This window comes from Heteronotia binoei, chromosome 2, assembly GCF_032191835.1.
Source record: "Heteronotia binoei isolate CCM8104 ecotype False Entrance Well chromosome 2, APGP_CSIRO_Hbin_v1, whole genome shotgun sequence".
In the NCBI taxonomy this organism is placed as follows: domain Eukaryota; kingdom Metazoa; phylum Chordata; class Lepidosauria; order Squamata; family Gekkonidae; genus Heteronotia; species Heteronotia binoei.
Genome location: NC_083224.1, coordinates 150,785,864 through 150,800,247, shown reverse-complemented (window position 1 = coordinate 150,800,247; position 14,384 = coordinate 150,785,864). Strand labels below are relative to the sequence as shown.

General features: G+C 42.2%; 1 protein-coding gene across 1 annotated transcript in view; it reads left to right on the top strand.

The window, feature by feature from the left end:
* Positions 1 to 1,767: 1,767 nt before the first annotated feature.
* Positions 1,768 to 14,384, top strand: part of SLC44A3 (solute carrier family 44 member 3) — a 76,790-nt gene continuing 64,173 nt past the window's right edge. Inside the window, exons 1-4 of the mRNA XM_060232228.1 lie at positions 1,768 to 1,945; positions 6,390 to 6,497; positions 10,610 to 10,752; positions 11,235 to 11,371. Of these exons, the coding sequence (XP_060088211.1) occupies positions 1,919 to 1,945; positions 6,390 to 6,497; positions 10,610 to 10,752; positions 11,235 to 11,371 (415 nt within the window). The 5' untranslated portion in view covers positions 1,768 to 1,918. The remainder of the gene's footprint in view (positions 1,946 to 6,389; positions 6,498 to 10,609; positions 10,753 to 11,234; positions 11,372 to 14,384) is intronic.

Sequence of the window (14,384 nt, the reverse complement as noted above, 5' to 3'; positions counted from 1 at the left end):
ACAACAGAAGACAATTCCCTCTGTAGTAATATCTTAACAGAATTTGACTAACTGGATTACTTTTTGCCCAGAGGGCACTGAATAGTAAGGCAACTACGGTAGTTGTGGTCGACTCAACACAGTGGCAGCCCTATTTTCTGTTAATGATCTTGATGTACACTTGGTTTCATGGCTATGATCTGTCAAAGTGTCTTTCCCCATTTAGGAAACAAACAAATCCTGGAAAGTCTGAAGATGTACAGTATTTCTTTTTAGGGCAAAATTGTTAATTGGAACAAATAGCTTAAGAAAAAGTAAAATTGCTAAAGGCAACAAACAGCAACAGCAAGTAGGCCTTATGGATGTGGGATAGAGAGAGAGAATTCATATGGCCACCTGTTTTATAAAGTATATAATGTATGTCATTTGTTACACTGAAATAGCTGTCATATAATCCAGGATGGACAGCCCAAAGGCAAAAAATAAAACAAATCAAATAAACCACAAATGGCACCACTTCTCCTCTAGTTAACTCAGAGCACAATTCACTAGAGGTTCTCCCGCACAAGTCTGACTGAATGGTAGCTGTGTACGAACAGAGACCATGTGGGTCAGAGCTGTCTGCATCCCTCTCTGCTGACCTTAATGGTGTCCATCAAGTACCTCACTAGTTTTATTTATAGAGCCTACAATTGCCATGAAGCATTAATTATCCAAACATAACTAATTTAAATGGTGGGACCAAATAACCATGATTATTGTGGCCACAGCAAGATCCCTACTGTCCTATTCCTTGTATCCTGCTAATGTGGTAAATTCTTTACCTTCTCCTAATTTGCCAGGTTAAAGGATGGCAACCCTGTTAGGTATACAATTGGCACCTACTGCAGAGGTACTGTAATACCTGCCTGTTCAAGATCTGTTCTGTCATGCACCTGTTATGGAAAAGAAGCCTTACCAGAAAATGTTAGAAACCATTTCCAGAAACCAAGAGTGGTGCTTGAATGTGGACAGAGAATGTTGAAATTCCAGGACACAGGAGGGATTAGTAGGGGAGGAGGGGTTTAGTGCTTGTAGAATGAAATTTAATCTGAATGTGAGAAAAAGGAATTTTCTTAAGAAAGCAAGGTAAATATCGTTTTACTCAGGGCAAAATAGCTGCAGTTCTTCATGGTGGCTGCAACCTACAAATGTCTTCTTGTGGCTTACAAAAATCTCTCCAAGATATATTTATCTCATATCTCCTCCAAGAAATTCAATTGAGCATATCTCCTCTGCATCATCCCAACAATCCAGTGAATTAGGTTAAAGTGGAACATAATCACTTGCCCAAGATTACCTATGAATTTGATGGCTGAGCTGTGATTTAAATCTCTCTCCCCCACTCCTATTGGACACTGAACTGTACACACATATAGACACATACATACAACTATACTATGCGGTAGTCTTGTGTGACCTTTCCTTGGGCCCAAACCCAATAGGATAGAAAAAGGGGCCTTGTTTTCAGGCGAAAACGGATGGGGTTGAAGGTGACATTTCTACTAAAAAGCACTGGCGGATATACTTGTTCATTTGCCGTGAGTTGCTCATATGCGGTGAGGAATTGGCTCCGGGCATTTCGTACTCGTGCTTCTGTTGCCTTTTTTAGGACATAAATAAAACTGGCACCGATACCGCACAAAGCAAGCCAAAAAGGGAAATTCTTCCGCGTCTGGGGATTTAAAAAATGATCGCTGAACCGAAAGGGGTGGGTTAAACAGGGCGGCGCTTCATGGCCAAGGCACCAGGCTGCAGGAGGGCGGTAGGTAGGTGGCCGTCTTGTGCTAAGCAAGCAATCCACGCCCAACCTGCGAGCCTCGCTTCCCCAGGCTGGCAAAGCAGGACGGTGCCGCCCAAGCTGCCCCAGAGGGGAAGGCGGAGGCGGGAAAGGAGCAGCATGGCGTGCTTTAGCGGCGAGTACGTGGTAAGAGACCACACAGCAGCAGCCTGGCTCGAGGGAGGGAGGGAGGGGGCTGGGAGGGAACGAGGGAGGAAAGGAGGGGGTGGCGCAGCGGCGCGAGGGTGTTTTTGGCAGCAACTTTCCTGGAGGAGGCTCCTGAGGAGGAAAAAAGGCGGTTTCGGTGGCTGCAGCCGCTGTGCCTCCCTAAAGGGCAAGGCGCTGTTTTGCACAGCTTGCTGTGCAGCGCCTCCTCCTCCCCCTTCTGAAGCGACCCAGGGGCGGTCAGACGGGTCTCACTTTCTGCCACCTGCGGCGTAGTTGCCTTCCTCAGCCCTCTCACGCATCAGTTTTGTGGTTGTGGTCGGAGTGGCCGTCTCTTTCACGGGTGACAGGTGCTTTTTGGTCGCTCGCAGTGTGTAAGGCCTCCTTCCACGGCTGTAGCATAAAGTTCACGGGCATGGGGGGGGGGGGGGGTAGGCGCCTAGGGCTGAGAAGGGCGTGCGTGCATAAAACGGGCTCTGCACTTAAATGGAATCCATAGCAAACTTTGATAGCAACATTTAAGTGCAAGTTTTCCGTATAGCTGTGTTGTAACATTGTAAACATGTATGTGCTTTTGTAAACAAATGGCCTTGACAGTTTCCATTAGGAATATAAACCAGTGATTCCTAACAGGACCATAAGATCTGGGGAGTGAGCTTGAAGACATTAAAAACTGTGTGTGTGTGGGGGGGGGGGGGGGGACAAGTAGGTATTTTGAGCATATATCGTAAATATAACTTTATGTATGGCTTCTTGAGGAAGGAAGGAATTTGATGATAGTGGATACTTAGCAGACAGCGCTAGCTGAAAGCTTTAGAATTATGGTATAAATAAAAATAAATGTGATTAGGTTCCTTGTTAAGTTTATGAAAATCATATTGATTTGAACCCAAGAAAGACTTGTTGTATGGTGCGTGTTCAACAAATAGGCAGCAAGAATGTTGGTCAGGTGTATGACATTGATAGATGTTTTGTCATGGTGTGTTGATATAGCATTATTTAAAAAATACCCAATATTGTATGCTTCCATGCAGTCACACATTTCAGTTGTTGGAACTAGATTGATGTTTAGCATAAATCTATCCGAACAGCTAGGACAAAAGAGCCTAAGCAGACTATCTATTAATATTTTTCTCCGGCCCAGAATGGAGAAACTAACCCATTGCAGTGTGAGATAAAATTGTAGAGAGAAATTGGCAATTGCCTAGTGAGGAAGGCAAACTGGTACATCTGTATGAAAGAATAAGAAACAGTGGCTGTAAATGGGAAACTTGTGCTGATATCAGTCCTGCCAGGAATGAAGTCTTTGGCAGAATTCAGTCAGTAACACAAAACTTTGGTTTAATATGACATGAGCAAGTCTCCCGAGGTCTTATGGCCCTGTTAGGAATCACTGGTTTATATTCCTGCCCTAATGGAAACTGTCAAGGCAATTTAATTATAAAAGCACATACATGTTTACGATTTTACAACACAACCATACTGACAACTTGCACTTAAATGTTGTTATCAAAGTTTGCTATGGATTCCATTTAAGTGCAGAGCCCGTTTTATGCACGCACACACCTCTCAGCCCTAGACTCCTACCCCCCATGCCCGTGAACTTTATGATATAGCCATGGAAGACGGCCTTACACACTGTGAGCAACCAAAAAAGCACCAAAATGCTACCTCTGCTTGTGTCCGTGTCTTCTGTTAGCAGAACCAATTCATTGTTTCTGCTTTAGAAAGGCCATCCTTTCCACTTCCTCTCCAAATTAGAGAGTATTATAAACTGTGGACAAGTCATGTTTTGCACTCATAATGTACAGGACCAACAAATTATGGGTTTTACTGAAGCTAAAGGGAATTAATAAACACAAGGCTCTTGCATTTAGTACCAAATCTTGCTTTGGTGTTATATTTGAACTATATCCATATGTCCTACATCAGTCTCTCACATTTTCACTTCAGTCTGATGGACCACTAACATGGGCTAAAGTTGGGTCATCAACCTTCAGGTGGGGTCTGGAGTCCTCTCAGAATCATCGCTGCTCTGGAGAAAATGGCAGCTTCAGATGGCAAAGAAACAGAAGCCCTGGAGCAGGGATGTTGAACTCATTGGTTATGAGGGCTGGATCTGAAATAAACGGGACCTTGTCAGGCCAGCCCATGTGTGTCATAAAATATAATGCCAGGTAGTAGAGATATAAGCTTTATAAAGGACACAGACAAACACAATTTGTTTAAAACATTACCACTCAGTCTTAAATGTGCTTTTTTTGTATCTCTCCCATGCTATTCAGGGAACTGGGTAAAGGAAGTTCTGGCTCTTTCTTTCCTTTCCCAGGGAACCAGGAGGGGGAGGAGCCTCAGCCTCAGCCAATAGAAGGAAGAGAGGCTTGGCTCAGCTCTGCTGCACGATTGAGAGAGCCTGGCAAAGCAAGCTCTCCCTCCCCCCCCTTCTTCCCCAAGGGAAGAACCTCAGCCGATGGAGAAAATAGAGACTTTGTTGTGTAGTTCCTGTGTGATTGAGCAAGTCCTGCAAAGCAAGCTGTGATGCAGAAGGAAGCAAGAAAGAGGGAGAAGGAAGCAGATGACAACCAGTTGCTTGGGGGCCTGATAGGAGCCTTCAGGAGCCTGATTTGGCCCCTGGGCTGCATGTTTGACACCACTGCCCTAGAGTGACATTACATCTACAATGAGTTCTCTCTGCTCCCCAAACTCTCCTCAGGTACAACCTCCAAATCTCCAGGAATTTCCCAAGGCAGAATTAGCTACCCTAAGTCGAAGAGACCTATCTGTTGCTTGTCAGGATTGGATATGGTGAATCAGCACATTAGTTCCAAGGTGACATGTCTAGATTCTGTAATTGGTGCTAGGCTCAGGCTGATTCTACTGAAGCTAAATCTGACGAAGACGGAGGTTCTCTAAGTCGCAGGAACCTGGGAAGGGCGATCCCTTTACCAGCCTTTGATGGGGTGCCATTGACGCCAGCATCAAGGGTTAAGAGCTTGAGAGTGCTCCTGGAGCCCTCCTTAACTATGGAAGCCCAGGTGGCAGCCAATGCCAGATCCACCTTTTACCATCTTTGGCGAATATGTCAGTTTTTCCCCTACCTTGAGTGCAGGGACTTAGCAATGGTGATCCATGCTTCAACCCCTTGACTCAGATTTGGAAGCTGCAGCTGGTGCAGAATGTTGCAGCCAGGCTACTAATGGGGCTCCCTCGGCAGGAGCACATTCAGCCTGTGCTGAGGGCACTGCACTGGCTGCCTGTTGCATACTGAATCCGTTTCAAGGTACTGTTATTAATCTTCAAAGCCCTTTATGACCTAGGACCTACCTATCTGTGTGACTGCCTTGCCCCACATGTTCCCCAGAGAGCACTTTGATCAAGTTCTCAAAATCTTCTGGTTGTCCCTGAGCTAAAAGAGGCTAGGATAATTTCCACCAGAGCCAGAACCTTCTCTGTGGCAGCCCCAATAATCTGGAACAATCTCACAGAAGCCATCAGGGCTCTGCAGGACTTATCACAGTTCTGCAGGGCCTGTAAGACTGAATTGTTCCGGATGGCATATGACATCTGAATGGGAGAGAGCTACCACCCCACCTGGACTTATCTTGTATTAATACCAACTGCCTAGGAGTTGATGGCCTTGGAGTGAGGATGGCACCGTATGATCCTGCCTATAATAGATGTAGTAGCACCACTATGATTTTTTATTGTTTTATTGTTATGGTTTTAATACTGTTTACTAATGTTGTCTCTGATTATTTTATGTTGTTAGCTGCCTTGAGTCTTTGCAGAATGGGTGGAATATAAATCTAATGTAATGAATAAATAAATAAATAATAGTAGACAAGCAGTATTGGTGCTAATGGAGATCCAGGTTGGTGTGGTGATTAAGTGTGTGGACTCTTATCTGGGAGAACCGGGTTTGATTCCCCACTTCTCCACGTGCAGCTGCTGATGTGACCTTGAGTCAGTCACAAGTTCTCTCAGGGCTGTTGTGCTCAAGAGCAGCTCTCAGAAGAGCTCTTTCAGCTCTACCTACTTCACAGGATGTCTGTTGTGGAGAGGGGAAGGGAAAGGAGATTTTAAGCCACTCTGAGACTCCAAGTGAAGGGTGTGGTATAAATCCAATCTCCTCCTCTTCTTCCTCCTCCCTCCCTCCCTTCCTGTTTTGATTCATGTGGAAACTATCTCAATTTCTTATGAAAAGGACATGTTTTTAACCTAGCAATGCCTGAACACTATGTGCAGTCTAAATAAATACTACTGGGGGAAAATTACTAGGCAAGAGAATACTAGCTGGGCATAAAGTACATGTTTATTTCTGAGTAAACATACATATACTTGCACGTTTTTTTCTAACTAAAATGTCTTTTAGTATATACCAGACGCATTGTTATATTTCCTTTTAAATGTAATGTTTAATTACTAGGTTTCTGAGGATGGGTTACCTGAACCAAGAAAGTGGCAACCATTGAAGTGCAGGAAGTGTACGGACTCTCTTTGGCTTATGTTATTCTTTCTCTTTTGGGCAGGTTTGGTAAGTAGTCTCCTATTGAAACAATTTTATTGCAAAAAAATTATTGAAATTGCTATGAGTGATAATCTTGGGGTGTAGTATCACAAGACCCTTTATTTTGGTGTTTTAACTTACGTTGATTTTCTGAATGTTTACAGTATTGCTTGAAACTTCCATTGCAGATTTTGAGAATTCAAGATTCAGCACTGAAAGACACTCCCTCCCCCAGCTTATTGTCTTAACTGCTGAAGTGATGCAATTTAGTTATTTCGTTCCAACTGCTCAGAATGAAAAGAAAAACTTCAGCACATTAAAATAATTCTTGGACTGCACAGAGTAGATAGATGCCTTGGTTAGGGTGAAATACACAGATTGGTTGTGTGAGCAATGTGAATAGAGGTGGATGAATAGAGGCGTATGTGTGTAAGCGTTAATGGTGTGTAAACAAAGGCGTGTTATATAATCCTATATTTAGATAGTTATCACTCAACAAAGAAAATTCAACTAAGAGCATGGAGAACGATGGCAGCATTGGAACATAGAGGGAAAATATGCATTCAGTTATCTATCTGTTGCTTTCTATTACTATCTTTCCTTTCTTCAGGAAGCTCTGTGTTTTCTTCTTGGTTCTCCCTCTGCCATTTTTGTGTAATTAGGCTTAGGGCCAATTCACTTATGCATAAAACAGCATTTGGTGAAGGGTTAAGCTTTTTCTTGTCTCACATTGTGGTCCTGATCTGAATTAAGTCTGGGAATAAAATTCTATTTAGGATCTCCTGAACACATCTGTCAGCTGGATGCATGGGGACAGAAGGACTTTAGAATATGTGGATTCAGCAAAGGCTGAATACTAAGAGGCTGTGTCAGTGGCTTCATGGATGAGGTGAATTGTGATGAAAAATTTCTTCAATTTGGAGAAAGAGGGAGAGAAGATGTTTGAGGGAGGTATGAACGGAAATTAATGTGTTTGAGAGAAAGTGATATGTGAACAAATGTAGGAATGATGTTGCTGTTTGTGGGAATGAAGAATGAGAAATGAGACGGTACCAAAATAAAGAATACTTTTGCAAATTTTTCAGAGGTGTACTTTTTGTATAATTAATCTTCTGAGTAATTATTTGGTGTTTTAAAGATGGAAAATTGAGAATGAGAGACAGTTACATTAAAAGTTAGCAGTATAACTGACTTGGGTTAGCCATATGTAAACATTTTGCTTTGCACAATTTGATCCTGTACATATTTACTCAGGTTTAAGTTCCAGTAACTTTAAAAAGGCCTACTCTGAAGTAATTACGATTATTATTGCAGACCTACAGCCCATTCTTTACAAGTTCCCATGGAAGTAAGGCCCAGCTTAATCAGTTCACTGCATTCCCAGTAAATGTGTTCTAAGTGAATGTGTTTAAGATAAATGTACTAGCCAGCTAAAATACATTATTCATTGTTAAGTAGGAAGACACAAGGGATATGACAGTGCTACATAAATGCTGCCTATTAAGCTAACAGCTGCAGATTAATTGATGTTTCTGTTAAAGTAAAAGTACATTTCTAATTGCAAAGCTGGCTGTATAATCCTTTAAAAATGCATGTCTGTTGCCTTAATGCCATGCTGGCTTAACAGCATGTTTTGTGATGCTTCAGTTGATATTAGTTACTATAAGCATATATTTACAGTTTGGCAGGAAACCTTTTCTCTTTGTTTTAATATTACAAACCATAATAAAGAACTTGTATCTCTTGCAGGCTTAATATGCATAATGGATGGCTACTTCATGAGAGCCAGCGTGATATGATGGGTAGAGTGTTGGACTAGGATCTGGGAGACCCAGATTCCTCTTCAGATCTCCACTCTGCCATGGAACCTTGTTGGGTAGCCTTGGGCCAATCAGACACTCTTGACTAATCTACCCCACAAGATTGTTGTGAGGATAAAATCAAATCAAATCAAATCAAATCAAATTTTATTTTTATATCCCGCCCTCCCCCACCAGAAGGCGGGCTCAGGGCGGCTCAATGGAGGAGAGAAAAATGATCTAAGCTGCCTTGGGTCCCCATTGGTGAGACAGGTTGTGGTATAAATTAAATAAATACATTCATACACAATAAAATTTCCATTACAAATTTCATTGCCATGTGGGGAATTACATGATATGTCAATGAGGAGGATAGTGTTGCTATTTCAGTTTCCAAGAAGGAAATCCATTACAGTCAGGGCATCTTACCATGTGTACATAATAGAATAGAGACTGGTGTGCACTGATTTGTCGGAGTGCATTCATTAGTGCACACAGGGATGTGATTACTTGCAGCCTGTTAGTTTTTTCTACTGGTAAACGGGCGGGGGGGGGATCCTTTTGACTGCTGAAAACCAGGCCTCAGATTCAGCAGGAGCTCACAGGAACACAGCTGCTGAACCTTTTTTGATGGTTCCCCCTCTTCCTCCCCACCTACCTTGTCCATTGAATAGATGGTGCAGCTGCATAACAATCCCTGGATTAGGAGAGCGGGCAGCCAACCAGCCACCAGGGGCATTGCCGCACCCCCAGCAGCCCTCATTAACCCCTGGAGAAGCCTGCACCACTCTTTCTCCAATTCTTATGTGATTTTGGGTGGTAGGTGGCTTGCTGGCCTTTTGAATGGGGAGGGTGGGGTCTGCCCAGGAGAGCCTCAGGCGAGCGAGGCCTGTTTGGGCTGACTGGATCTCTGGCCAGCCCAAGCAGGCCTTGCCTGGGGCTCTCCTTTCTTGCATGGGGTTGCTTTTGGCTGGGGGGGGGGAGGGTGGCATATGCTAATGAGTTATGCTAATGAGCTCCACCACCTGTTTTGCTACAAAACAACCCCTGCTGAAAACACTATGCTGGGGATGTGAAACAAAAGCCATATGGGATGCTAGTTACATTGAAGAAGGGACATGGAAAAAGTACAAGTGGAAAAACCCTTTCTCTCACCTCACTAATGAAGTTGCTGTTCTTGATTTACAAAGTCTATGATCAAAGCACCCTTTTATGACATTTGAATTCAGACACTTAAACAAACTGGGAGTTGTTTTCTGTTAGATGCTAGGACCGTAAACCTTATCTTGGTTTATGAGCAAGAGTCTTTGGTTTTCAGGACTGTTCCATCTCATGAACAAATTGTGGTTTGTTCCTGATGTCTGGATACAGTTTTAGTCCACCAGTACAGTATTAATTAGTTTTGTGTTTATTAAGTTCTGTTTGCTTTCAGTACATAATGTTGGAGTTACATTGAAATATGAGCGGTCCAGTTCTACTTATCTGCTTTAGCTGTGGTAGGTTTTGGCAGTGTCGCTCAAGTAGGGTCTACTAACTAGCAAGTCATCTGGCTTTTCAGTGCTCTCTAGATAGTAATACCCTTGTCTTTGGCTTTACCATAAGAAATAGTCAGTTTGTGGCAAACATTACATCTATGGGATTGATTGGTTTATTTGTGTATTTATATTCTGATTTGCTCCCAAATCACTATACAGCAGCATTGTTCTCCCCTATTTCTTTTTAATCTTCACAAAAATAACAGCCATTGGTAGGTGAGGCTGTGAGAGAGTGACTAGCTCAAGGTAACCCATGGTTGAGTGGTGATTTGAACCTGGATATCCCAGATTCTTGTTCATAACTTTATCCACCATACTGGCATCTAGGTTAATTCTGTCTATTATTTGCTTTTGATAAAGGCACATAGCAGTCCTTGTGCAGCGTAGCCAGTGACTATTGTTATGTTGGTGGTATGGCTAAGGTCAGATCCCATTGCTAATATGATGGCATTAGTTTGTGCTGTTTGTGTTAGTGGTGGTAGTTCACCACCTGATTCTATTAGCTGCTGTACTCATTCAGTTGTTTCTAGAGTTTGCTGCCAGAAACACGTGAAGACTCCTGAGTTATGGTAAAAAAAATGAGGGAAATATGAACATGGAGTTATTTTGCTGTTACGCAGCCACATAGATCACCAAGATTTGGACGTTCCTGCTCAAAGTTGATGCTAAATAGAATAATGTTTGTTCTGTGGTTCTCCAGAGATGTTTGAACTGATCAATATAGCATTAAGGTATGGAAAAACATATTTGACATGCATTATGTACATTCCAAGAAGAATAATTAGTTCAATATGTATTTTCATAGATGTTTATAACTGGCTACGCTATAACAGCTGGAGCTGCAGAAAGGCTTGTGTTTGGGTATGACAGCTATGGAAACATATGTGGTCGGAAGAACACTCCTGTACTAGGTGCACCTTTGTCAGGACAGGACATGACAAACAAAAAGTGCGTATGTTTTTGTTCTAAATGGGTTCAGTGCTATCAACAATATTTGTGGAAAGTAAAATGGATGTGTATGTAATACTAAGATCAACACTGAGCCCGTCTACTAAAAATCCTATTCCACTCTGTCCAGTTGGTTTGTTCATTTCATAGAAAAAATATTCTTAGGGTTGTCCTGTGAAACACAAATATGTAAATACATTAAAGCAATAGTTGTGCTCAGTAATAATTTAAGTAAGGTCCAATTATCATGCTGAAATCTAGTGTATAAAAAACCATACCTTGCCGAATCAATTGTATAAATCCAGTCTTTATTTGATTATGATAAAACTGCATTATGCAGCAAGTGAGAAAATAGCTTTAAAAAAGTTTTTAAGATTCTAATGTTTTGGTTTTGCTGGGGAAAAATGAATTGTCAGACTTGTCAGAGTGGCAACATAAAAATATAAATATATTTTAATGGAAATACTCTTTTTCTCTCCTAGATTTGTATTCTTTTTGAATTCCTGTAACTTGGAAATCAAAAATCTTAAGATAAACTCAATTGCATTGTGTGTATCAAGTTGTCCACAAGAGCAGCTTAATTCCTTGGAAGACATTCAGCTTTTTGCAGATAATAATGGTATGTGATAAAGTACATGAATTCCTTAATACGTATAAATAATATATTTATCACAAGTGGACCTGCAAGGACTTGTGGGGACATCTCGTTTACCCATCCCCTACTGTTTCCCCTTTGTCTTCCCTGAAAACCTCCATAGCCTCTTCCCTTTTTGTTCTTCCTTCTCTCCTTGTTCACCAGCCAATCTATTTTTAGTTTCCTGCTCATCTTCAGTTTTTGCTCCTTCTCACCCTCTGGCAGTCTTTGCCAAGGAAAACTATTGTTCAGTAATAGCTTTTGGGCTGTGCCCATTTGTACCTTGTTGGCCTCCAGGACCATTTGCACAGCGGAGAACCTGCAAGGACTTGTGGAGGCACCTCATTTCCCCTCTATCTGCACTACATCATTTTTTCTTTCCCTCTTCCTGGCAACCTCCATATTTTCACCTTTCCCTGCTTCCTTCTCTCCTTCGCAACCGACCTACATTTTATCTGCCCCTGGTCTTCAGCTAGAGTTGTTATTTATTTATTTTATTTATATCCCTCCTTTCTTCACAGTAAGAAACCCAAAAAAAACTTACATCATTCTCCCCTCTTCCATTTTATCCTCACAGCGACCCAGTTAGGTAGGTTAGGCACAGAGTGTGTGACTGGCCCAGTGGCACCCAGTGAGCTTCCACAACCAAGGAGGGATTTAGTCCTGGGCCTTCCAAATCCTAGTATGAAATTTTAATCTCTACACTACACTGGCTTTTGTAGGGTGGGTGCTGTTGAGCAGTAGCAAGTAGTTGGGCCTGGATGGCTCATGAAGGTTGTGTTTCCTGCCAGCCCTGACCCTGATAAAGGCAAAACAGCCCTGGAAAGGCCCCTTTGTCTTTTACTTGTGGAAACTAAGGCTCAAGCTCTGGCAATACAGTTGTGGCAAAGAAGAAGAAGAAGAAATTGGATTTATACTCCGTCCTTCACTCTGAATCTCAGAGCGGCTTACAATCTCCTTGACCTTCCTCCCCCACAACAGACGCCCAGTAGGACATGTGGGCTCTGTTCTCTGTTGTTTGCCCCATAGCACCCAGGTGGGGCTGAGAGAGCTCCACAGAAGCTGCCCTTTCAAGGACATCTCTGTGAGGGCTATGGCTGACCCAAGGCTATTCCAGAAGCTGCAAGTGGAGGAGTGGGGAATCAAACCCAATTCTCCCAGATCAGAGTCTGCACACTTAACCACTACACCAAACTAGCAACAATCACTAAGGGCATTTGTCCTTTAAAGCTACTGGTGTTGTTTCTATCATTTTGGAGGTTTCGCTTTCCTAGTATATTATAGATTTCAAATCTATATAATATATTTCCTAATATATTATAGACTTCAAACCTGGGGCTTCTCACAGATTTCTAAAAAGACCTGTCTTGTGTGCCCATAGCCCAGTGTCCAGATTTGAATATCCTTTGCTGGGGCCATGTTGAGAATTAGATATATTTAATATGCATAAGGTTGTATTTTGTGCCTGCTGTTTTACTGTAGCAGAGTATTTACAGGAGCCATGCTGTAAATCAGTTTCCCACAATGTTTACACCGTGCACATTTATTGTTTTTTCTAGATGAATTCCCTTCTCTTTTAGCATTTGAACATGTTAAAAACCCCAACTACGCTACTTACTTATATGATTTTAAAAAAATTACTGCAGATTCTGAAATCCCTGACCTGGATAGTCCTAGTTACCTGATCTCATTAGGTCTCAGAAGCTAAGCAGGGTTTTCCTTGGTAAGCACTTACATGGGAGACACCCAAGGAGGGCTATGGAGAGGCAGACAATGGGAAGCCATCTGTGTTTGTCTCCTACCTTTAAACCCCTAAAGGGGGGGGGGGTATAAGTCAGCTGCAACTTGATGGCACTTTCTACAACTACAGATTCAAAAAAGCATGTGTGCATTTAATATAATGTAAAAAGTATAATAGCCACTGCTTAGGCATTTTAAGTTTTTATTCTTTGAATGGTAGATGCCTATGTCATTTCATAAACCACTGTTCAATTTTTTCAGCTTCAAAATTATTTGATGCGTGGTTCAGAAGATTGCTGTTTGCTGCGTTCAAAGCACCCTTGTGTGTGTTGAGATAGTTGCCTGGTTTGGGGGATTTTTGGGGGAGGCTTCTTAGCAGTGTATTTAAATAATAATAAATTAATGTGGGCTGAATTTGGAACTAAGTCTCCCTGAAGTGGATCAGTCCCTGGTTGAGATGAAGGCTTGGACTGCAACATTCAAATTCTGGCTCAAAATCCATTTTGGAGTTGAGCCTGATAGTCTTCTTGACTGTCTGAAAAGAAATCCATATACATCAACGGCCAGCGGTTCTTACATCCAACTCAACCAATCAGGGATAGTAGTTGATTTTATTTTTAAAATTGATTAGTTACATATCTTCATATGCACTGAACAGTGATTGTTAGACTTGGAGAAACTTAAATTATGTCCAGTTAACCCGTATGTTTGCTCCCCAGCCTCCTTAGGTTTTGATGTTTCTTGTGGTAAGATGCCCCACTATTGATCAGACTTAATGATCCCAAGTTACTGTAGGGCATTTATTCTGGCCAGATTAAATGCATCCCCCTCTGAAGTCCTGTAGGGGAGATGTCATCGAGTACCTCTGGAGCGAATACTTCCAACTCAATTCAGCATATACTGTTTGACTGCCACTTTTATGATAACTTCCATAAGGAATTATTTGGAAAGCTCTCTTTGTCTCCTGATTACTGGACTAATCTGCTCCTCTGTTGACATTTATTGAATTATAAAAAGGTAAAGGTAGTCCCTTGTGCAAGCACCAGTTGTTTTCGACTCTGGGGTGACGTTGCTTTCACAACATTTTCACAAGGGTGGTTTGCCATTGCCTTCCCCAGTCATCTACACTGTTCCCCAGCAAGGTGGGTACTCTTTTTACTGATCTCGGAAGGCTGGAAGGCTGAGTCAACCTGAGCCGGCTACCTGAACCAGCTTCCGCTGGGATTGAACTCAGGTCATGAGCAGAGGGCTCCGACTG